The 24284-nt window shown below is 49.0% G+C and overlaps 2 protein-coding genes across 3 annotated transcripts; one reads left to right on the top strand and one right to left on the bottom strand.

The window, feature by feature from the left end:
* The first annotated feature begins 2073 nt into the window (after window positions 1-2073).
* LOC135822794 (serine/threonine-protein phosphatase PGAM5, mitochondrial-like) lies at window positions 2074-5103 on the top strand. Of its 2 annotated transcripts, none has more exons than XM_065335621.1 (3): window positions 2074-2863; window positions 3701-3831; window positions 4287-5103. In XM_065335621.1, the coding sequence occupies exons 1-3, from the start codon at window positions 2177-2179 to the stop codon at window positions 4435-4437; spliced, it is 969 nt and encodes a 322-aa protein (XP_065191693.1). In that variant the 5' UTR covers window positions 2074-2176; the 3' UTR covers window positions 4438-5103. The 2 variants fall into 2 exon arrangements, with proteins under 2 accessions (XP_065191693.1, XP_065191692.1); XM_065335620.1 differs by having other exon boundaries at window positions 3698-3831.
* Window positions 5104-5478: 375 nt separating this feature from the next.
* Window positions 5479-23851, bottom strand: LOC135822793 (uncharacterized). The gene is made up of 19 exons (XM_065335619.1): window positions 22523-23851; window positions 21415-21480; window positions 20729-20862; window positions 20370-20482; window positions 19438-19769; window positions 17876-17988; window positions 17194-17264; window positions 16697-16750; window positions 16165-16214; window positions 15429-15572; window positions 14908-15014; window positions 14478-14551; window positions 13776-13818; window positions 9690-9744; window positions 9175-9267; window positions 8510-8595; window positions 7651-7720; window positions 6968-7078; window positions 5479-5995 (listed from the first exon to the last, which is right to left on the bottom strand). Exons 1-19 carry the CDS (start codon window positions 23444-23446, stop codon window positions 5864-5866), a joined length of 2772 nt encoding a protein of 923 aa, XP_065191691.1. The 5' UTR covers window positions 23447-23851; the 3' UTR covers window positions 5479-5863.
* Between the last annotated feature and the right edge of the window lie 433 nt (window positions 23852-24284).

The raw sequence follows: 24284 nt of genomic DNA, 5'->3' as shown, positions 1-24284 counted from the left end.
GGAAGTCCGGTGAAAAATTTAAATTTCAGGGTTGGTAGAGTTTCGGCCGCTGAGTCGAATGGTGTTGGTCCCACATGTCCCCGACAAAGCGTTCTCGAGATATTTCCGTTTGAAAAACTGAGTTTCGGGGGCTGCACCATGACGTCATGCGGCCGCGCCACACCCTCCGCAACGTCATAGCGTGCAGCTAGGTCAAAAGGAGTGCGTGAAAGCAATAGTACAGTCAGTGCTATTTCAAATGATTTGGCGACCCATAGTAGGTGGTGCAAGCGACTCCGAAGACGTAACTCCTTGTGAGAGTGAGGATGCAGCCATGGCTGACCTTCATGAGTTCGGTCTGGGGCTGAGAACCTCGGTATTCAGCTGAAGAAATGGCCGCGCGGGCCGGTCAAGAGTGAGCGCTACTGAGTTTCCGACTGATGAAGAAGCAGCAGCTATTGCAGACGAAGCCGATATAATTATCAGCTCGCTGGAGAGCAGAGTCGCCAAAAATGAAGAAGAGTGATGCGAGTGCTCTAAGACTAAATGTTGTTCCATACCGATTCGCTTAGACTCCAGTAACCCGCCACATGGTGATGTTTTGGTGCGAACTTGGCGTATTTCGGACACTCAATTGGAGAACAGTGCAGGCTCTTTGAACTACGTGCACGACTCTTCGCTCGCAACGCTACGGGATCTGAAAGTTCTAGGTTCGGGAGCTGTTCGCTGTTTTGTCACTTATCACGGTTGTGCACTCATCGCTGTAGCATAAAATAATGAGGCGGGAGCGTTCTCAAAGCACAACCACCACCGGCAAGGAGAAACGCTCGTTCTCTGACTACACGACTGACATGATACGAGTGTAGTACATGACAAGTCCGTGTGTTGACTAGTTTTCTGAGTCTTGTGACTCGAGTCTTGTTGTACATAGCCTAGTATAGGCCTACCCCAGCATGGCAGTGCGGGAGTAGTTCCGTGTGTGATGAGTTTGTTGACTACACTACACTCGTCTACAGGTAGCATGCACGCAGCGCATTGCTAGAGCCGTAGATAGAGGCCAGTGCATGTCGACGGAAAAAGTCCAACTCGGAAACGGCTAAAATACGGTATAACCTCGAGGTTTACCGAGCTGAAAATCACAGGGTACGTAGTGTTTGTAACACTGAATCGAATGGTGTTGGTCCGAAGAAGCTGCGACAAACGGTTCCCCAATCGAACGCGCTCCGAATATGGCCGTTTTTGTACACATCTAGATGGTGTGGCCACCTGGCTGCACGCTGTGACGTCATCACCTGGATCTGGGTGAGGCGCGCTCAAATCCGCACATGTTCGATTGGGCGTATCTGACGAACCATAGGCCGCAGCCTCCTCGGACAAAGACCATTCGACTCAGCGCCCCGAACTCTACGGACTGTGAAATTTAAATTTTTCACCGGACTTCCCCTTTAACCGTCGTTCGTGCACGACTGCACGAGCGATTCCTTGTCGTGCGATCGTACTAGTATACTACTATAAGTATAACAGAAGCCTTGCTTGGTAGTTAACATGTTTTTCGATTTTGACAGCATGTTACAAGGCGAGGACGCGTAGTGCTCCTGACTACAACCATAAACCGGTTGGCAGAGTCCCGGTCTTGCGACCATTTGAACCGTATTGGGAAAACCCGTAGAGTAACGAGGGTCCGAACCTGGGTTTTCCCAATACGGTTCAAATGGTCGCAAGACCGGGACTCTGCCAGCCGGTTTATGGTTGTAGTCAGGAGCACTACGCGTATACGCGTCCTCGCCTTGTAACATGCTGTCAAAATCGAAAAACATAGTATACTACTACTCAGGGAGTCGTAAAATACCGGTATTTTACGACTCCCTGCTACTACTACTACTAGATCTACGAGTACGATCGACAGTACTCGTACCGGTATCTAAAAAAAAAGCAAGAAGTTGCCTCTCGCACCTTGACCAGGGAGTCGGAAAATACCGGTATTTTACGACTCGCTGATCGATCTTGATCTGACTCTTTTCCTGCCGTTTTTTTGCGGCCACGTGTTCCAGCTTTCAAAAAATCTTGTTCATTTTTTGAACTCAACCTGAAATTTCCTGTGATATTCGCTTGCCTTCACTTCAGAATAGAGTTGTAGTAGTTTAGCTGACTTCTTCCTTCTCAACATAGTCGTACAGAGCCTATTTCACTGTTCATAATGTTTGGTCGTCTGGGCCACGTCACCATTGCCGGTGCGGCGATGGGAGCCATTGCTGCCGGAGGGTACCTGAGTGCGAGCAAAGAGAGAAGCTTGCTGGGAACTTGCTTCGCAGAGCGAAGTTTCCTGCCTACTGTGCACGCAGCATCTGTGGATCAGGGAAGCAGTACGTCGGCACAGCCAATCCCAGTACCACCACCTTCCTTCGTGCCGTATACTCATGACTTACCAACGGACAGTGCCTACATGAGAGACGCACCATTCCTAGGCGAATATGTTTACTGGGATGAGAACTGGGATAAACGTGACCCGGAATATATCCGAGCAAGCACGCCACCCAGCAAACGTGAGCCCGATGGACCTGAACTGCAGCGGCCCACGGCGTCACGTCGTATTATTCTCATCCGCCATGGTCAATACAACACATCGGCACGTTCAGATCTCGAGCGGACTCTCACTGACTTGGGACACGAGCAGGCCAGTGCGACGGCTGCACGTCTCGAGTACTTGTTAGCAGACACGCAGCCATCGCTGCTCATTCACTCTACGATGACACGGGCCGTGCAGACATTCCAGCCGTTCATCAAGGCCTTCGCCGCGGTCGATTCGAAGAGCTGCGACTTGCTGCGTGAGGGTGCACCCTACCCGCCGGAACCGCCATCCAAGAACTACAAACCAGCGCATTATGTGAGTATGGCCAAGAGTACATTAGACCCAGAGTGCGCAGCTCTGATGGGTTGTTGTCACGGAGAAATGCCGGGATGACATCATGTTAGTGATGTAGTGCTCACAAGCAGAATTCAAGCAGGTCTGTTTCTGCACAGCTGCAGCTCAGTTGTACGCACTACTCCACTTCCCTCCTCAGATCTGCAGCAAATAATTACGATCTACAAAATTGTAATCCTTAAATTTCGCCGTGACAGACACCCATGCAGAAAAAGTCCAAAGCAACACACTCTGGGTTTCATGTACTCTTGGTATCATTTAGGACTAAGTTGCTATGGTTACTGAGTGGGCGAACATGAGCGCAAATGATCTCAACTACTTACACCGACTAGCCAAGAATTTTCTGTTCGTAACACAACGTCGGTGTGATGCAGCTCAAACCTGGCCCTGAGATCGTGCAGCTGGGTGTTAGCGAGTTCGGTCTTCAGTGGGCGATTACTACAGTTGGGGCCATGGAAATCCAATCCCGTTCATAGCGAACCGCACCCCTTCCGGGCCCTCCTGGAGAGTCGGGTTGCATGCAGCATGTCCACATGTCAGACCATTTGTTCACGCTGCCACGTAACGTCGGGGATGACTTTGGTCCCAGCTGGAATACAGTCCATACTGGTAAATGCAAATAAAATCCAACGTTCATGGCTATAATCGACCCCAAGGTGGGTAAATCCTCATTTGCGTGTTTGTGAGTTCATACTTGCTGCCATTGCCTGTAGCGTGATGTGAGTTGATACATGCTGTGATCACCTTTGCATGTTGTGAGTTGATACATGCTGTGGTCTTTGTGGGACCCTGCAGCAGTTTCACACCGACGGAGCACGCATTGAAGCAGCTTACCGACAATACTTTCACCGTGCCGATGTAGACCAGAAGACGGACAGTGTGGAGGTGATTGTTTGTCACGCCAACGTCATTCGCTATTTCGTCTGCAGGTAGGTGTGTGTGCGTGTGTGTGTGCGTGCACGTGTGTGTGAGTGTTAAGCTCTCGCTGAACAAGAAGCACATGACCTTCGGCATTGTATACCAGGGCATGCCACCATGTGTGGGTGTGCATGTGCACTGTACTTGGGCTGCATACATACGATCTATTAGTCTGATTCATAGACACAGCTCTAGGATTCTAAGTTACACGTACTGCCTTGTAGATCTACTCGTCCTCGTATGTCGAGTACTGACCTCTGACAACTGAACCACTCACTTGAGAACTGAACCGCCAGTGTTGCACTGGGGATCTGAGCTGTGTTGTGAACCTACTTTGAAGTACCAGATGTCAAGAGCTGCTTTACTCGGGGCAAATATGTACAAAAATGTTTGATTCCATGTGCTAGCTCTTTAGTCTTTACTTCACTCTCTTTTTGTGTTTCCGTTGTGTACACGCACCCTGTAGGGCTCTGCAAATCCCCCCATCAGCATGGCTACGTATCAGTCTGGCTCACTGCAGCCTGACAGTATTGGACATTAGACCCACTGGACGGGTGTCGTTGCGTGCGCTGGGAGACACTGGACATCTTCCGCGCAAGCTCATCACATTCTCATGAGAGTGGATTGCTCTCCATCTGCCCGGGTTATCCGCACTCTGCACATTCTCATGAGAGTGGATTGGGTTCCATCTCGGTCACATCTATACACTGTATGGCTCCTCTTTGCACGTTCTCATGAGAGTGGATTGGGTTCCATCTCGGTCACATCTATACACTGTATGGCTCCTCTTTGCACGTTCCGAATGGGATACAGTGATATCTACTCGTAGGTCTTTTCGCACAACTGCCTGGTGCTTATATACACTATGATGTCACTATTGGGCAGACCAGCATGGCATAATGTCATTATGATGTCACTATTGGGCAGATCAGCATGGCATGATGTCGTTATGATGCAATAGGATATGCATAGGTAATGGGTAGGTGAACAGATACCAGTATATTGCTGTGATATTTACCGCCCAGCAATCAGTGTGTGAATCTTGCCTTCGCCAGACATAGCCCCCTAGCCCTAGCCATTGTTGAATTTCCCGAGTTATTTTCAACCCGGAAATGCACCATAAAACTATTGCTTCCTCTTCGCCTTTCCTGGGATTTTTTAATTTATTGCGAATTGTGTTCTGTCTAAATCAATCAGGACCATGCTAGATAACTAATTTTGTATACGCTGCGTTTTACAATAGCCCGGTAAATTCAGAATTTGTGTTGCGTAAACGTAGTCTACGTCTTTTTCCATTGTGCTGTGATCCTTACGTGTTTGGTTGGGTTGAGGGTATGGTCGTAGTAGGAGATGGCTTCTTGTTTAAAGCCTGATTCATACTTCATTTAGCATACGGGAAACGCGCCGCGTCGCGAAAAAGTTGATCTGAGGTCAACTATTTCGCGTGCGGGAAAGTCATTGCGCGACGGTGGCGCAATACCGGTAACTTTCCCGCACGCGAAATGAAGTATGAATCAGCCTTTTGGCTATTCCACGAATCCCATATCCCCAACTCTCTTTCTCTTTCTCCTCTCTCCTCATGCAGTGCAATGCAGCATTCCTGCAAGCATGCATGTGTCATGTAGGCATGCATCCACCACGTTCAGGTCGACATTAGATGAAGTCAGCGATCAGGATCAACTTGTAAAGAATACGCGGAACATAATACAGTGCCTTGCAGAACAAGGCATGTTCTCTTTCTCAAAGAATTATGGTAGTATATGAAGTACTATTGTCTAAAGCACTATAAAGTTACAAAATTACAAAATTACAATCATGATGGTGTTATCTGATAATGATGTTGCAAAAGAAAATGAAAAAAGAAGCTATGCTATTTTCTATCAAGCCTGCATCGTAGATGTGATTTCTTCTACTTCAAGTTCTAGTACTTTGAAGTAAGTGCATGCAGGGATTGGCGAAGTTCCTTTTCAGACAGAGCCTGCAGCAACAGCACATTGCCACTTGCGTGCCATCAAGCCCAGTCTTGGCCCGGGAGAATTGAGTCTATTTGTCACGGTTCTGATCAAGCGGGTTGCTGACAATCGACCCGTGGATCTCCAGGAACAGTGGTACATAGGTCAAGTAATCCAAGAACTCCACCAGTCCTTTCTTCTCCCGATTCAAGTGATTAGTCACCTGCGCATAGCACACATTGCCAGTTACACACTGAATTACATATAAACTGTCAAAAATTGATTGAGAAATGAGGTCGAGTTTGCAGAGTGAATGGGAAGAGAGCAAGTCTGCTCTGAAACCTTTTTTCCTACTCTGAATTACACTGACACAATAGAGCGCTTCTTAGGGGTGGTCGCAAAAAAATGTTGTCGTCCCCGAAGCGAACATGATTCGTTTGGCGGAGGGGTGCGAGCCCAAATAGCAAGTCGACCGACACTGTACATAATGACATGTACATGCATGCGATTTTCGTCGTCCAGCATAACAAGCTGTGTTCGTTTCAGAGGGAGGGGACGGGGTCGGAGTACGAAACAAACGATGTTCGTTTCAGGCACGATAGAAAACCTTTGCGACGACCCGTTAATGAGTGCCAGCTCCACTGCACTGTGACTGCAGCCACTTCATTACACAGAAAACCCTACATCATCACCAAAGCAAGTGGTCTCTTTGGTGCAAATTTCTATTATCTCAATGAAATTTTCGGTAATAGACTTCTGGTGCACATCTATCATACGACCACACAGGACAGCCATGTTGGCTCCCACTCCAGCCAATCCCTGCATCAATAGGTCACATGATGTTGGCGATGTTGATTCCTATGTCCACATGTCACGATCACATTCTAGACAAACTTAGTCACATGACAAATACATGTGAGATCACTCTATACAGGCTCGTGATCATCTCGTTCACCAAATACGATGTCAAGTCACGCTGTGCACTCTTTCTTTGTGCCTTGATCCCGGCTTGAGGGTGGTGGCGTTCGTGCAGATGCGGAAAGCTCGGTCTCTAGCCAAGTCTTACACGAACCGTGACTTTCTGTGCATTATTTCGCCGGCTCGTTCACCCCCAGTCCCCCCCCCCCCTTACATCCCCAGGTTGTCCATCGGCTGTGTATCATACATTGATGATCACAGACAGCGGACAGCTCACCAGGCTGACATGCTCCGGTGTCAATCCACCAGCAGTGAGCTCTATGGCCAGGTTTCCAGTCGTGACCACTCCACCCCGGTGCTCCATGTCAGCTAGAAGATAGAAGAGCTCCTGTAAGGAATGGGAAACGGCATACAATCACAGGATACAATCACAGGTGTTTAACACCGCCGTTGGAGGTGGTCCGGTCGGAAGGGGGTCCGGGGGTTTCCCGCGGGGAAATTTTGAAATTTAAGGGTGCAAACATCCTGCATTCTAGGCACTTCTGGGCGAAAAAGTGGTCCGGCTTTGCATGCAGGCGGACCGGCTGCTACGCCCCTGAATCAGATTAACACCAAACCAGGTTCAGTGGTGCACTTAAAACCAAGACTAAAATAATAAGCAGCCCCAGTAAGGTACTACTGTAGTGACGTTAAACATGTACAAGTGCCCACCCACGCCGAAGTTTTCATACGATATCCCTCCACTCCTGGAAATAGGTTCCCAAAGAAAACGCTCCACTATTTGCTCTTGTACTGGTACGTTGCGCAGACACATACAGACAGCGTGGATGCATGTCTAACTACATACCGGGGTGGGTGCTCGCTTATGATAAGCGGTTTATGACACTTTTCTGCACTGTCCTAAGTGTCAGCTAGGCCAATACATCTGGCAATTCACACAGAGTGCAACGCGAAACTGACCTTAACTTTCTTCATTTTGACCTCCAATGCTTCAAAGTCCATCTTGTTCACCAGTTTCTTGACCATATCGCTAACAGTGAGACAAAGAGATACGCCGCATAAGCACTTCTCAGTCTTGAGACCATGATGAGCACACGTTGACCAGGCAAATCGCCAGGCTGCTGTATTCTTGTCTGAACTAGTTACTTGTCCAAAGCACCCACACTCCACAGTATGTATTGTCTAATGGTCAAGAAAACAGGATATTGTGTATATCGTGGCTACGTTACAAATAGTAGATGGTGGGCAAGAGAAGTGTAGCAAATTGCCACCGTTGCCAAAGTGTCAGATGATAATCTTGCAGAGTGTGCAAGTGGGTTGAGCTGCAACAAAATTCAAGCATTATTTTAAAAGCATAGCATCCCAGGGTTTCCAGGCACTAAAGCATTGAAAGTTGTACAGCTTGCAAGAAGATCCGAGTGTAACTGCTCTGTGGACATTATGTGTCCGTTGCTACCACCTGTGTGCGTACTGCCATGAAAGGCGTTCAGATTCTGCAGCAACCGAAGTGACGCACTCTTGGTATTATTAATCGCATTTTCGCGTCAATGTCAGCAATTTCCAAAGGATAAATGCCCACAGATTCGCATATGCTGAATGGAGATGGTCTGTTGCAGCCATAAAGTACTAAAAGAGGCCAGATAACGAGTGGCAGCAGAGGAAAGAGAGAGAGAGAGAGAGAGAGAGAGAGAGAGAGAGAGAGAGAGAGAGAGAAAGAGGAGCCCGATAGAGCAGATACAGGTGATTCATGCATGGATGGATGGCATCACCCACTGTGGCAGTCATGTGCCTGTGCGTGTACTGGGTGACGTGTACTTACTCCAACATAACAACTCTTTCAGATAGTGCTGCTACCAAACAGTACAACTTGAAGTCAAGCTTTGGTCGATGAGCTAACTCCAGCACCTACAGATGTTTACAGCCAAGAGACAACATTAGAATATCATTATCTGGAGAGGTAATCTGTCTAAATTTCCCCAAAGTTGCCTCCCTACACATGTGCAGATCAATGAAATGCTGAGGCTCAGTATTAGTTATCATCCAGCTGCATGCTGGGGGCTCAAATGGGCACATATCAGCATCCTGGCCTGCTTCCACAAAACCCTTACCCCCCCCCCCCCCACACACCCACAAACCCACCCGGTACACTCTCCCAGCTCCTGTGCCCATAGTCCTCCATGCTCAACAGCAGGGGCGTTGGAAGGTAATTTAGTGTGATATGGTCAGCCATCTGAAGTACAATTTACTCGTGGGCGAGGGGTGGCTGAGCCGAACATTTTGGAAATTTAGAGCCCAAATCAGTGCATTTTATTGATTCACGTGGTACTTGGGGCAAATAGTGGTGCGGTCAATACCGTAGTGACCGTACCGAGTGCGACACCCCTGCTCAACCTCAAGAAAAAATGTTGGAACAGACCGGGAGATACTGTGGCTTTTCTTACTAGTCTTGTATAGTATGCATGTACATGATACACTGGTACTCACATGGAAAACAAAGTCCATCTCCGGATCAGAGATCAGCTGGTTATTGACTGCTTTCAGGGCAAAATCCAATTGTTCCAGATCTATCTCATCGTCCTGCAGGAAAAAGGCGCACATGCCACAAGCACACCTTGCGTTGGATACGGTGCATCCTCTGAACTCAAGACATGAATGAATTTTGGGAGACACAGCACACGGCAAGCCTTAGTTAATGGATGGCAAAGTATTTGCCTGCACATGGCAAGGACCAAATGTACCTGCCCTCCCCCACCTCCCCAGAAAAAGGGTCATAATACCCATCTTTACCAACATTTTGGTGGAGAACTGAAGTTCACAAAGTCATCATGCATTGGTCAAAGCTAGTACACCTACCATACAGTCCACACGACTACATCACATGGGAAACTGATAACATAGCATAGCCTATGGAACTTAGAAGCTAGAAGTGATGACCAGCTCACCCCAGCCATTACATACACCAGATGATGTCATTATGATGTAACTATGATGTCACTCACCTCGTCCAGATCCACATTGTTGTAGATGCGCTCATAGGTTGGAATTCTCTCTTGACTGCAGGAAGAGAACAGGGAAAGTCATGGCATACATTTACCCATAGTCAATGTTGGCTTCAGAGGCTACGCGGCTATGATATCATTGTGGCAAATTTTGTGGAGTGGCAGTACAAGCTCTGATTCATCACCCCATCTTAAAAGTGATGACATCAGATTCTAAGTCAACAAATAGCGACGAATAACCACTTCTGGCTCAACTCTGCCCATAGCGAAGTACAGTACAATATCATTCATATTGTGGGCAGGCCACCCGTATCGCATGCTGGTGTGCATTTTCAATCCTTATGCCAGGGGTAGGTCCTCAACTTGGAGGACCCAGGCCAGTTGTTTCTGGCAGATGCGTTACCCTGCTGTAAGGAAAACCATTCAAACTTGAATGAATTTATATACTGTACAAAACCTGGATCCAACTAGACCCAAGAGTCATATATCATTATGACTCCTGGCTGTGACATAGCATACATTAACACAAGCATCTGCATGCCGCACTCACACAACGAGCAACCAGTTTGGGGAATAGGAGGGTTTGTCAATTGCTTTGCCAGGCTCCGAGTGGGTGACAGCTTAGAGCTGTGTGAATGTGTGTGTATGGCAGCTGGGCAGGGCCCTGCTGCGGAGGCTGAGTGAGCCGTATGGAGGCAGCCGGGCAGGGCCCGGCTGCGGAGGCTGAGTGAGCCGTATTGAGAGGCTGAGTGAGCCGAGGCTGAGTGAGCCGTCTGAGTGTGAGAGGCTGAATGAGCCGTATGAGGAGCCTGGTAAGCAAGGTTGACTCCCCAAATAGAGAACCTTCTATTCACTGTTAACTGTAGAGGGGGTGCCACAGATTGTGGACAATAGTAGAGTGATATTGAGTTACTGAGTGTACAGTCGGTACATAGGTGACATTCGGTTATGCTCTGGCACCCACAATAAGTGGGCTCAGTCTGTCTGATCAGCGCTTACCCAGGACCGGTGCTGCCAGCTTTCATGGCAGTTTGCATGTGGACTTCCGTCACTCGGCAGTGCAAGGCACGGCCGAAGTCTCCCCAGGAATGGACGGAAGAGCACGCACGGGAGTGGGCATGTGAGCGGCGGTAGGGTGGCACGAATGGAATCGCTTGAAATCTTGCCTGGAGAGAGCGTCAGCAAGAATGTTGGTAGTTCCAGGTATGTGACGGGCGGTGACCATAAAGTTACCCTTGGCGCAGATGAAGAAGAGCTGCCGTAGGAGTGACATCACATTAGGGCAGCGACTGGTGCCAGACTTGAGAACAGCGGCGACAGCTTCGTTGTCGGTATGGAAGCGGATACGCTTGCGACACCACTGGTGGCCCCATGTAGCACATGCAATGCAGATGGGATACAGCTCCTTGAACGTAATGCAGAGCGGAGTGTGTTGTGGTGACCAGGTGTCGGCGAACCAATGCGTGCCGTAAACTGCGCCATGCCCAATGGCGCCAGATGCGTCAGTTTCTATCAGGATGTCGCTGGCCAGCGTCTCCTGGAGATCGAGGAAGAATGACTTGCCATTCCAGCCATCGAGTAGGTGAGACCACCAAAAAAGGTCCAGATGACATTCTGGAGAGAGACGGATGCGGTGGTAGGGCTTGGAAACGTTGCGCGTGGCATCATACAGTCGGCGCATGAATGTACGGCCCGACGTGATGACGCGGCTGGCAAAGTTCAGCTTGCCCAACAGCTGTTCAAGCTCCCGTAGACGGCAGGATTGGTGTTGGCGAAAGGCCAATAGTCTGGAGCGGATGTCGTCAACCTTGTCCTGTGGGAGACGAGCCACTTTCTGGACGGAGTCCAGTTCGATGCCCAGGAAGGTGAGACAGGAGGTTGGGCCGACTGTCTTTTCGTCGGCAATGGGAACTCCCAGGTAGCGGAATACGGAGAGGACTACGTTCAGACGCTGCGCACATAGCGTTGAGTTTGCAGGGCCACAGAGCCAGAAGTCGTCCAGAAGGTGCAGGAGGTGGGGAACCTGGAACAGTTCACAGCTTATCTGGCAAAGCGCGTCCGCAATGCAGTTAAACAAGTAGGGTGCGGACCTCAGCCCGAATGGCAGTACTTTGTCATAGTAGAATTGGCCCTGCCACTGGAAACCCAACAAATGGTATGCAGTGGGTGCGACCGGGACCAGTCGAAATGCATTGCGTATGTCGAGCTTCGCCATCAAGGCACCGGTACCTTGACGTTGCAGAAGCTCAATGGCATCGTCCACTGTGACATAATGTAGGGAGAATGAATCCTTGTTTATTCCATCATTGACAGACATACGGTCAGGGTAAGACAGGTGGTGAATGAGGCGGAATTTCCCGTTGTTCTTGGGCACTACGCCGAGCGGAGAGCATACAAATGGGTGGAAAGGCTGGACAGGGAAAGGACCGGCCGATTCGTCACGTCGGACCCGGTCAGCAATTTGTTGTTGTACAAACTGAGCATGTTCAATGGCAGTTGGGAGGTTGCCAGAGATGATAGATACAGAAGCACCAGAGTGGCCAATGGGGAACCCGTGTTGCAAGCCATTAAGGATAAAGTCAGAGAGGACACGACTAGAAATACGAGGCAAAAGAGTCATTAGGCGGGCTATGCACAGAGGCGTGGGGAGACTACTTCGCTGCGACGGGCTTGTCTGTCTGGCGGGGTCCCCGGCGACCGGCGTTGGTGCAGCGAGCGGCGGGATGACCTCGGTCGCCGCAGGTTGAGCAGACGTGCAAGCGTTCACAGGGCTGGTGTTGGCATGGGCGGCCACGGTTGAAGTTGAGGCAGATCTGGCGGGTGCTGCCCGCCCCGGCCAGAAATGGCTGCGTAGGACGGCTGGTGTTGGTGCCAGCTGGAGCATGTGGCCCTGCCAAATACTGTGGGCAACGGTCACGGCTGTGGTGCGTTGTGCAGCGCGGACATGATGGTCGGGGTGCCCGGATCAGGTGCAGGCTCCAGAGGCTTTGGTCGATTGCGTCCCAACGAGCCGAGGTTGTTGCCACCGCTGCACGGAAGGCACGGTCATACCCCAGTACAGCTGGGGTCGCAAACTGCTGGTTGGCAGTACAGATAATGTGCTGGTACGTCACCAGCTCCAGTGCTCGGAATGGCACATGTTTCAGTGCGCAGGCCATGTATATTGTGTAGGCTTCCAGCCAGGCAGTGAAGTCGACGATGGAGCGCTTCTTAGTCACACATAAATTGAGGGACACACGCCGGCCCTCTCCGTTGGCGGTACTGAGCTCCAAGGGCTCGGACCCTGCACCCACATTCTCTGGGAGGAGATCCTCCAGCTCAATATATTCGCCGCGTGTGATTTTGTCAAGCAACTTACGCGGGACCGTGGGAACAATAGAGCTGGACTCACGAGTGTTCGCCATGGGCGCTGCGATCGGAGGCAGCGCGGGTTGCATGAGGGAAATGTCCATGGGGCCGGAGTCGACCTGCGGCGGGTGATGGGTGACGGTGTTGGACGCGGTTTGGACCACATCTGCCACTGAGGGGACCGCCGCCTGAGCATGGCCGTCCGGATCCTGGCGAGCTGAAATTCGCTCCTCAAGGCGCTTGACTCGAGCCAGCAGGGGGTGCAGGGCAGTCGACACGGCCGCCGTAACGGAACGTGGATTTAGGCCAGTTGTGGTAGGCTGGCCGGCTGGGGAACGGCGGACGGGATATCGTCCTGCTCCGCACGGGCATTGCCGGAACGATCGGCCGCATGGTCCGCAGGGGCTCGATTTGGAGTGTCGGCATACGGGGACGACGAGGCGCGCCTGCGACTGGAACGCCTGGGCCCGGGAGCCGACTGCTTACGTGCACGGGGCATCTCCGTGAGCTGTGGTAAACCTTGAGATTGAGGTTGAGAAAGAAATCCACTGCCAATGCGGACAAAGCAAGAACTGAAGTCAGGAACAGTGGACTTCGGAGAACAATGAGCGTGTGAGAGTTTGTTGGGAACAGAGCATGCGCCTTCTGTGTTAACATATTTTTTGCGCGTGCGCAAAAAATCATCTCTCAAACCCTATACAGTGAGTCTTCCATTGGCTTTCACTACACTAGACTTACTCAACAATGCAGTACTTTGCAAGATAATCCAGCGGGTCAATTCCTACAGAGGTCCAGCAGAACAACAACAACAACAAGGCGATGGTGCCATCGTGAGAATAAAGAATTCAAACAACAACAACAACAACAACAACAACAACAACAACAACAACAACAACAACAACAACAACAACAACAACAACAACAACAACAACAACAACAACAACAACAACAACAACAACAACAACAACAAGAGTTGCGGCAGGGGTGGCAGCAATGGCGGCAGAGCCAACAACAATATACGTGCTCAGTCAGGATTGTGGTAGGCTAGTGCAGTGGTACGGATATAACAGTAATCAACCCCAGCTGTTTCAGGTCCCAACTACTGGTAGTAATAATTTTACTACTCCAGCCCGGTGAACAGCTCACAAACACTGACTCTGTTACCATGACAGCAGATATGAGAAACACAAGCTAAATGGGACAACAAGAGTATATAGACCAAGGACAAATTCCACGCAGATATCCCGTGGTCAATGGGGGTGAGAGATGTGCATAATTACAAGTATGTCGCAAAAATTAATAGCACTACACAACAATCTACTCAGCGGCCTGACGAGTACCCGTCACTGGAAATGCGACAAGGAAAGTAATGGTATTCTAGTACTAATGAGCACGTGACTCTTCACTGGTATGCTACTAGTATGGGACGTTTAGATTTACCTTTCAGATCTCGCCAGTCGCACTCCTTAGCTCCCATACTGTCTTTGGGTTTTCGCTCGTACTTGAACTTGCGTCTGCATTGCACAGCAGCACGGGATACAGCATTCAAAGGCCTCCACCACAATACGAGGACATCTGGATTTTCAGCTGAGGATCTGGCCAAGCAGTAGGCAATTGAAGCCAGCTAGTAATAAAGGCTAGTGACCGTTTGTGACATCCCCTAGAAACACAAGTTCTGTGACATGCAATCCACTTTGTATAGGACAGAAGACAGAAAATGACATGCCATAGTTCTGTGACATGCCATTTGACTCAGAAGTTCTGTGACATGCCATAGAAGCACAAACCCTCACTGAGTTACACATTCACTGGGTAAGCACGGATGCCAATATGGACATAAGAGTAGCAGGTGATGTCTCGCGCCACTTACAGCTTATGTCGAGATGTTGGGTCAAATTCTCCTTCGTCATCATACTCCTCATCTGATTCTTCCAGGGCATCACTTCCAAGACCTGCTTTCTTCTTTTTGCGCAATGTCTGTTCAAGTATATGTACATGTAGAACAGAATGTCAAACTGGTGTGCGTGAGGGAAAGCTTCGAAAATGCACTTGGACCTCGCTCTCTATATCATCTTCTCTTCTCCCACCCCATGTCTCCTTGTCCTGGCACACCTCAGGCTTGGCTCCTTTGCTTTCCCCTATTCGTCTCTTTCTTGTCAGGCACTCTTTCAAATTCCACTCAAAAATCAGTGTTGCATAAATGCACACTCAGACACACACACTATCTTTCTGGCTGTCTGCCTGTCACCAAGGCCTTCACTCAAAGTGAAGCAAATGACATTGCACCAGGAATACCTGGTGCCTGGCACGGCCTGATCATTGAGTATAGACCAAATCAGGCCAAACACGGAATCATCATACCAGACACCGTGCAAGATCAACAGTACCTACATCTTCAGCTCTGGGTGTTGGCGGTGCACTCTTCATCCTGCTCTGCATCTGGCTGTTGCTCCTGGGACTATTGGGGTCGAGGTTATTGCCATCGGTCGAGGGAGATTTGCTGCGACCTCCACGGGCGCTGTGAAAACCACCGCCCTGAAAAGCCAAACCAGAGAAAAGAATTGAAAAGGTATCTCCAGAGCCACTGTGTTCATCACAGCCACCTTCCTCACTAACAATTGAGCAAGCGATGAACGCAAGTCAGATACACTTTTGGTATCTGGTTCTGAGGTTAGTAAGAGCCTTGGACAAATACCCATATATTTGAGCGTGTAGCTCCTCATTTGTCAGCTGCTCCAACTAGATTTTCGTCTCCATTCTGTTTACCTGGGAATGCAAGTCTTCATTATCTCTATCTGCGGTCTCCTGGCTCCACTTGATGCCACTCGGTACATAGAATGTGTGGAGGAAAGGTGTGGTCAAAATTTGCATCGGCACCGATGGTGTGCTCTTTTGGGGAATTCCACATCTACAAAACTAGCCACCTTGCACACATGGAAGACAGTCTACTGCTGCAGTATCACGTGACCATGAACAAAAAAAATCAAACTCTAGTTGAGATCTTGCCTACCTTGCAATCCTCAAGTGAGTGTCTTTGTGGAAGGTCTCATAATAGTGTATGCTAAGCCGCACAATAATCGGAATTAGCAACTTCAGTCAAATTTTCCTTTCTCGCAGGTCCACTCACCCCATCGTTGTCGAGCTTGTGTCTCTGACGGAGTGTGCGAGGGCCCCTTCCTGTATACACACGGACACGGACACGGACATGCACATACACATACACATCATGCACACACACATATGTACACACGTGCGCGTGCAAACGCACATGTGGTGGAATAACGTTGAGACCAGACACATTGATCAAGCTGGCATTTCACCTGACAAGGAGTTGGGCAATGGCGGCCAAAGTACAAGCAAACAGCCATACACACGTTGATACTGCAATGAGTAGCCATTATAGTTGCAGACCCAAAATCACTATCGTTCCATACTTTCCAAATACTCAATCATGATAGCAAAAAGAATACTGAATAAGTGAGTGTGAGCAAGAGAGAGAGAGACTCGGAGAGAGGGAGAGAGAGAGAGAGAGAGAGAGAGAGAGAGAGAGAGAGAGAGAGAGAGAGAGAGAGAGAGAGAGAGAGAGAGAGAGAGAGATAGAGAGAGAGAGAGAAGAGAAGAGTGGGAGAGGGAGCAGAGCCCATCAACCATGTCCTTACCATCCTTGGCTGACGGTGGTCTCAAAGTGTTGCCTTGGCCAGATGACTGGCCATCTATACACACATGCAAGCAGCACAAATACACATTGCATACAGGTCCTGTGTGGTAGCTACATGTATATGCCATCTGACCTGGGTTTTTCAGTTTTGCAGGTGGTGGGCTCTCTTGATTTAAATATGGATGTGAAATTTGAATACCTGCCAACGTTTACAAACCTGAGATCGGCACAATGACATATCTAAGTATGGAAATGTATTCAAATGCAGCTGTGAGGCTAGCGATAAATGCAGTTTTGGGTGCCTATTACCACCCTGTATATCGGTACGTTCCCGGCCAAATAGGGCTGGTTGGCAGGTAAGAATTTTACCTCTACAACGTACATAAAGGGATGTGAAGTTTGACCTCTACAGTGTACTGTACATATATGGATGACAGTGTGTTGCAGTACGCGACACTAAACAGTTCAAACGCACAGAACGCATGCCGCAACGCTCACCTTTGCCATCATCTCCTTCGTTCCCGTCGCCACCGGATCCTTTCGGCCCATCGTCACGCTCCGCTCGGTTCCTGCAGGAAACATGCGAAGAGAAATGATCAACATTTGTAGTTTCACATAGCATAGTGTCAACCTGGTGAATAACAAACTCGGTTAAAACAACAATTTGTAAACGACACAATCGTTGGACCCAGTGACCATTTGACTGCATGCTTTCAATATCACAAATCACGACAAACTCATGAGCAACGATACATTTCTCCTGCACGATCAAGGGTTGTCATTCGCAAGATGGACTGCACTTTCCCCCACTGTCTGGTGCAGGAGCGCAATGTGAAGGTGCTGAAGTTTCTGATTATGAAGCGGCTGATATATCTGCTGCAACATCTCATTGTGTGATTGAATCACATACCGCATTTTCGGCAGCATAATCTGTACTGGAATATAAACCGCACCAAGATTTGCTCACACAAATACCAACATCTACCCTGTCTACAATGGGTAATTAGACCGTCCTAGTATAAGCCTTTGTTTGGGCGAATTACCGGTGTTGAAAGTGCGGCGTTTACTCCGGAGAACACGGTACCCCTTAGAATTTAGTCGAAAAAAAGAATCCCATTATGAAGCAAGAAAAGAGAAACCAGGCTAGTGAAGTGAGGTGAATGCACTTATAGCAACGCACACTTTGACGGATGGTCGCGGTGAGCCTTTGCCACCTCCTGCACCGCCTCTGGCTGACGGCACTCTTGCCTTGCGCGTGTCTGCAGTGCTTTGCCTTGCACTGGGCGGTCGGTTCTGCACAAGTAGCACAATAGCACAACAACAGTATACTGCAGAGTAATGAAGTGAGTTAGAGAACAGATTATTACAACCATGCAATACATCTATTCTTCTTGGTGCAGGTAGAGGTGAATCCATCCTTGTAGGATGATAAATTAATTTTATGACTACACCATCAGTGTCTTCTCTAGGATTTCAAACCAACCGGGTACACATGTACCTGGCAAAACCATTGTAGCCATGTCAGAGCCAGGTCCGTTCAATTGCGGCTACTGCATGAATTGTACATCAGGGAGTTGTACATCAGGGAGTTGTAAATAATTTAGGGCTCACTCATGTACATGTATTATTGTATTCTCAACCGGGTCAGGTGACCCAGCATTCTTTTTCCAAACGGGTCCAAGTACTCCCCCCCCCCCCCCCAACCGGGTCGCTGGCCCGCCTCTGGCCCAGACGCTGCATTATACTTGTACAGTGAAGCAGCTCATGGCTCAGTATTAGCATCACTGGCCTACAGTGCAGTTCCCGGGATCAGTATTAGCATCACTGGCCTATAGTGCAGTTCCCGGGATCAGTATTAGCATCACTGGCCTACAGTGCAGTTCCCGGGATCAGTATTAGCATCACTGGCCTATAGTGCAGTTCCCGGGATCAGTATTAGCATCACTGGCCTATAGTGCAATTCCCGGGATCAGTATTAGCATCACTGGCCTATAGTGCAGTTCCCGGGATCAGTATTAGCATCACTGGCCTATAGTGCAGTTCCCGGGATCAGTATTAGCATCACTGGCCTATAGTGCAGTTCCCGGGATCAGTATTAGCATCACTGGCCTATAGTGCAGTTCCCAGGTTCGAGTCCAGGCGGCGGCAGAACAAAATTCAGACTCTTTTCTTCCTTTTCAATTCCCCAGCTTCTGAACACTCTCCGGTATGAAAATTATTTCTAGGTCATCGCCATCAGCTGACATTCTATGATGGTCATCCTACTGAGATAAGAGTCGTTGAATATCCCCCTCTTGCGCCTCAATACCTCCATCCATCCCCGAGACAGGAAGAGTGCACAATCAAACGCCATCTTAGAAACTGTCCACATGTTCTCGAAGGAGCAATCCACTCAATATCTGTAGAGAGGTTGGCTGTAAACATCCCTGTGCTGCATTGAATGCTGCTTAGAAAGGCCACATCACAAACCATTGTACCGTATTTCCCCGAATATAAGTCGCACCTTTTTACACTAAAACTCAAGGGTAAAAAAAGGGGGTGCGACATACAATCGAGCATGACTCACTAATACTGAAGTCAATACATCAAATCAATATTACTCAAGCCTGAAAATGGGGGTGCGACTTATAATCAAGTGCGACTTATAAACAGGGAAATACGGTACATGTAGACTGACTGTGAGCCTGAGCCAGCACATTATCAACCAGCTTCACTCTACTGCGATTCGCTGGAGCAACCCACCTGTCCAGTTGACACTGTGGAACGTCCAGTTCCTTTCTCATCACCACCTCCGCCACCAGATTGCACAGCTGATTTCTGCCGAGATGCCGCAAGCCGGGCGCTTTTCAAGCGCTCCGCATTCCCATCACCACCACTGCCATCGTCTTCTGCATCACCACCATCATCTTCGTCAAGTCCATCCCCGTCTTCGGGAATTGTTTCGTCGGCACCTCGCCGCGACGACGTTCGTCCATTCATCTCGTCCTCTTCCTTGTCGGACGTAGTGGAGATCTTCCATCCAGCACGGAATCCGGTGCCAGGCCGACTGCGAAGCTTCAGCTCACCACTATCACCTGGACAGAAGAACAAACAGCACGACGTACAAAGAACAAGGAACTCAACCTTCTCTGATGAGGTCTAAATGACCGAAACAGCTGAAGAAGGAACTAAACATATTTTAAGTACTCCAAAGGAACCTCTTGTTGCTGCTGTGGGGAATGAACGTGGTCGGCCGCAGAGCACGACAACGGTGTTGGTGGTGAAGTGGACACAGAACCATACAAAGAATACACAAGAAGAAGGACGAAAAGTTGCAATTTCGGAACTCCGAGGTTCAAGAATTGAATCGATCCTCACACGAAAAATGATATTGTCTTTACCCAAAGAACAAACAGTACAGCATATACCACGGTGATCATGCATGTATAGAGAGAGGGGGGGGGGGACCAAGCGGTGTTGTTACTCCGAGTTTCACGTTACTCCAAGTTTCATGCTTCACCAATCAGCACTGACTACATGTTCCTAAAGGATGTGATTGATATGCTACAAGTACAGTGCTGATAGGTATACTTTGAAGTACAATAGACTGAGGGTCCACTGTATAGTGGCATGCCCTTCCCACTTCCCACTAAGATGATGTCTTCTCTTTTTGGCGTTCTAAACTGGATACGTACTGGTGAGGTCTTGATGGTTCTCGCATAGGTATGCCTTCTGCCGGTCCGTTAGATCTCCAGCTTCCAGTATGACGTAGCCTCCACCAACGCGTATCACAGTGCAAGAACTGCAACTGCAAGCACATACAGACATTATACATACACCATGTCCATCACTAAATGAACACATACTGTATCAGGGCTAAAATGTCTGGAATGATTCTGACAGAAACTTGCGACTTTGAAAGTCATTGGTTCAACTGCAGTGTGTCTATGAACGGGTAAGAGCTGTAATCGGGACAAACTGATTGCATAGCCCTAGGAATTGTGTTTTTAACTCTGCCAATCGCAGCAAAATGTAATACTCCAGGTAGGCTCACCGTCCCGCTTTGTGTTGGCATCTCTCACACGGAACCCAAAGTAGACCGTCACGTTTCTCCACTGTTGTGTGCTTCTCCCCGAAGGACACCTTGCCGACAATGCTCACGTACTCTGGCTGTGCATTCCGTCTCTCCTGCAGTCGCCATAGGAAGATATACAGAGCAGAGACAGATGATCAGAGTACTGGACTGGACACAATACATTCTCCATGGAAAGACCTATAGAGGAAGTACAGATCATCAGATCAATAAACTACACATGATCCTCATACTCTACCGTCTGAAGGTGTCCATGGATAGTGTCTGCGAGGTGCCGCAGTACAGGCTTTTGTGTAAAAAAGGGTGTCTGATTTATCCAAAGGATGTTGCTTTTTCTATCTTCATTAGCGCCCAAGCTGTCAAACTGACCGGCATCAACATCTGCGTACACACATCTAAGTATCGGGAGTGAAGTATTGCGGAGCGTGGTCCTATGCACAGGCTTATCCACACACTGTATATGATACCAATTTACTGTGTTGTTGTTGTTGTTTCTTTATTTTACTTCACCGTGTGTATTTCATTCAAAACTAATTTCACTACATAGGAGGTTGCCTGGGAAAAGAGTGTACTCTATACTTCTTTCGTATAAAAAATGCAAATTCCAGAGATGTGAACACGTTCAACTTGTCATCTAGTAAGATTACCTCCAATCTTGCTTGCTGACTGGCTTGCCGTAGTTGTGTGGATGTATAGGGTGAGAACGGAGTTCTCTGCTTGTGCGGAAAACAGATGGAAATGTAGATGGAAATACAGATGGAAACAGAGATGGAAATACAGATGGAAACACAGATGGGAATACAGATGGAAAGACAGATGGAAATACAGATGGAAACACAGATGGGAATACAGATGGAAATACAGATGGAAATACAGATGGAAATACAGATGGAAATACATGGTTTAGCATCAGCAAACTGGAGATAAAGCTAGTTGTTTAAGTAGTTGCTGGACGTGTTTCATGGCCAATGCTTGGTATTGCAGTCATGGCGTCATTCTGGGATTATTTCTATCTTTTTATACTGAAGTATTGCTTTGCTTTGCTGTACCCTGACTGTGCTGGTAAACTTGCGGGCATAGCATCATACACCAACCAAGGAGCAAGTCGGTGCCAATGATGCACCAGTGAACATGGATACTGGTAGTAGTCGTCGCCGAAAATATCCGGCCAGTGCCAGTTGTATGGTACACGTTCACGGCAGTGCTTGGTGGCATGCATGCATGCATTTACTGCAGTCTGTACCAGCAAAGCACTGAACAGTCTGCAGTGACTGCAGTCGAGTGCAGTGACTGCAGTCGAGCACTGCACTGGAAGCAGGCCATGCAGGCCCGGAAGCAGGGCATAGCCAGTGCATGCGCCGCATGCACTGGCGTTAGTGCATGCGGCGCGTGTACAGCTAGCATGGCATTGGCCGGATTTTTTGGCGACGACTTTGTAGTATTCAGAAAGTGTGACCTACTGGAAAACCTCTGCATTTCCACATTGTCCACCGATGTGCATAGTTGAGTTCATTTCACCCCTAGATTTTCTGGTGCATGTAATAATCGCTGGCATGATGTATTCCGACATGCACACCACACACCACAGACCACAGACTCAGTGCTATTCGCGTTCGAAAGCTTCATATCATCGGGCCAAGGGTACCGGGCCAAGTACGATATGCAACAAAAAACAACAGCTGCCATTGGACGATGAAATAAAATAAATAAATAAATGAACAACAGATCTACGATGTTACTCTTTTTCTTTCTTACCGTTGCGCGAGTCCCGTGATGGGTCGCCTGAGACCTCGGTGTTTGCCTGCGCGAGAGATGCGGCGGTATGTTGTGTCTCAGCGGAGGCAGCTCATAGCCGTACTGATCGCTAGGAGACGAAAATGACACGTTAGTCGGAGGCGGCTGCGAGGGTAGCCGCTTCGACGGCGACTGTCTTGAACGGGATTTCTTGCTCTTCGCGAAAGTTCTGTTTTTGCTACTTCTTTGCGTGCTCGACTGCTGATAGCCAGGTGTCGTGACGTAGTCGTCTTGGCCTGGCATTTCTGCACCCGGCGGAACGGGTGTGGACGTGTGAAACCTATCCCCACCCGCACCCTCCTGCTCATCATACATTTCCGCAAACTCGACTCTCTTGGCTCTCTCTTCTGCAGCTTCAACCTGGCCGACATCAGGAGCCGATGCAGAGCTCATCAAATGAGCAGACTGCTTGTCCGAAGAGCGGGTTTCCAGCGAAGTTCCTTCCAGCATTTGGTCTACTTCGACTACCATGACCGGTGCTGCCGCATACACCTCTGTCCCTACAGCTGGCGGGCCATCGCGGTCACATGCTGAACTTTGACCCCGCGTTGCCGGCGGACCGTTCTGCAGCAAAAACGAGAACGTAGCTCGCAAATCGGACCGAATACCGTCGATGATTTCCCGATCAGCACTCTTGTCCACTCTGATCGAACGTGACATAGGCGGGTGTTTCTTCTTGGTTGGAGACACGGTGTTTGGCGGTGTCGGCTTGCTCGACTGAACGCCTTTGGCAGGCGGCGAGCGAATAGATGAGAAGTCTGGCTGCGTCGGAGCTGTTGCTGTTGCCTCAAATGCCACACCATGGCCGACAGCGAGGCCTTGCCGATTGACTGGAGTGAGAGGCGGCAATATCTCGACGTTGCGTTGCTGCTTGGCACCAAGCATTGCTCAGCTAAGCGAGGACGCGTAGCGCCAGTCCCTATCTACCAGTATTGACCGTGATCGGTTGAAAACATCACAGTTACTGAGTTAGACCAGCTAGTGAATGAGTGGACAGAGCACTCACCTATCCTAATACTAATAGTGGTTTATTGGCATCCCAGCCGACCTGCCGTAGGAAACCGTACTCACAACTGACAATCCAATGAGATACAGGTATTGGCCAGTAAGCCAGTGTTGTTGAACAGAGACCTCAGTTACCTGTATCACCATTCAGTGGCACACAACCGCTCAAATCAACCAGCAACAACCCAACTCTCCTTTCTGTCTCTCACACAGTGTAAGGTCTAAAGCGTCAGTGAGCTTGACACTGCCACTGGTCCCTTTCTTTGAGAGAGTTTTTGTCTCTCAAACTTTACACGGATTGACAGGTTGGTGGTGGTGTTGACTCATTTCAAGTAGATCTACATGTCCTGGACCTTGGCCTAAGGTATTTAGATCTACTTGACATGTGCCCATTCCTAACTACATACCGGTATTCAGTCTACACTACAGTGATTTGGTATCCGCACTCCCAACCATCCAGCGAAGCGGCAGAAGTGACAGTGTCACCGTGATCCTGAGAATCGGTACAAACCATGACGTTTCCATGGCAATGCCAATAGGTCTCCGGCCGGCCCGACCTACGAGTCCAAGGAACAGTCGCAAAATCATGCAATGCATGGTAGAATCTACTGGTACAATGAAAGGCAAACACCAAGGAGTGAGTCAAAACACTGGTCTCTCTTTTGTTGCATACATGACTTGTATTGATCTGATGCTCATCGCTCCCTTAGCCCTTATC

Source organism: Sycon ciliatum, chromosome 8, assembly GCF_964019385.1.
Source record: "Sycon ciliatum chromosome 8, ocSycCili1.1, whole genome shotgun sequence".
NCBI lineage: Eukaryota > Metazoa > Porifera > Calcarea > Leucosolenida > Sycettidae > Sycon > Sycon ciliatum.
Note: the sequence above shows the minus strand (reverse complement) of the source record. Positions and strands in the feature narration are given on the sequence as shown.

Excerpts from the sequence above, each read along its gene's own strand:
- LOC135822794 (XM_065335620.1), top strand. The coding sequence starts at position 2,177 with ATGTTTGGTCGTCTGGGCCACGTCACCATTGCCGGTGCGGCGATGGGA. Across the intron at positions 2,864-3,697 it reads ACTACAAACCAGCGCATTAT|CAGTTTCACACCGACGGAGC; the intron begins GTGAGTATGGCC and ends GGGACCCTGCAG. Across the intron at positions 3,832-4,286 it reads ATTCGCTATTTCGTCTGCAG|GGCTCTGCAAATCCCCCCAT; the intron begins GTAGGTGTGTGT and ends CGCACCCTGTAG.
- LOC135822793 (XM_065335619.1), bottom strand. The coding sequence starts at position 23,446 with ATGCTTGGTGCCAAGCAGCAACGCAACGTCGAGATATTGCCGCCTCTC. Across the intron at positions 7,721-8,509 it reads GAAAGAGTTGTTATGTTGGA|CGATATGGTCAAGAAACTGG; the intron begins GTAAGTACACGT and ends TCTCACTGTTAG. Across the intron at positions 5,996-6,967 it reads CACCGGAGCATGTCAGCCTG|GTGACTAATCACTTGAATCG; the intron begins GTGAGCTGTCCG and ends TGCTATGCGCAG.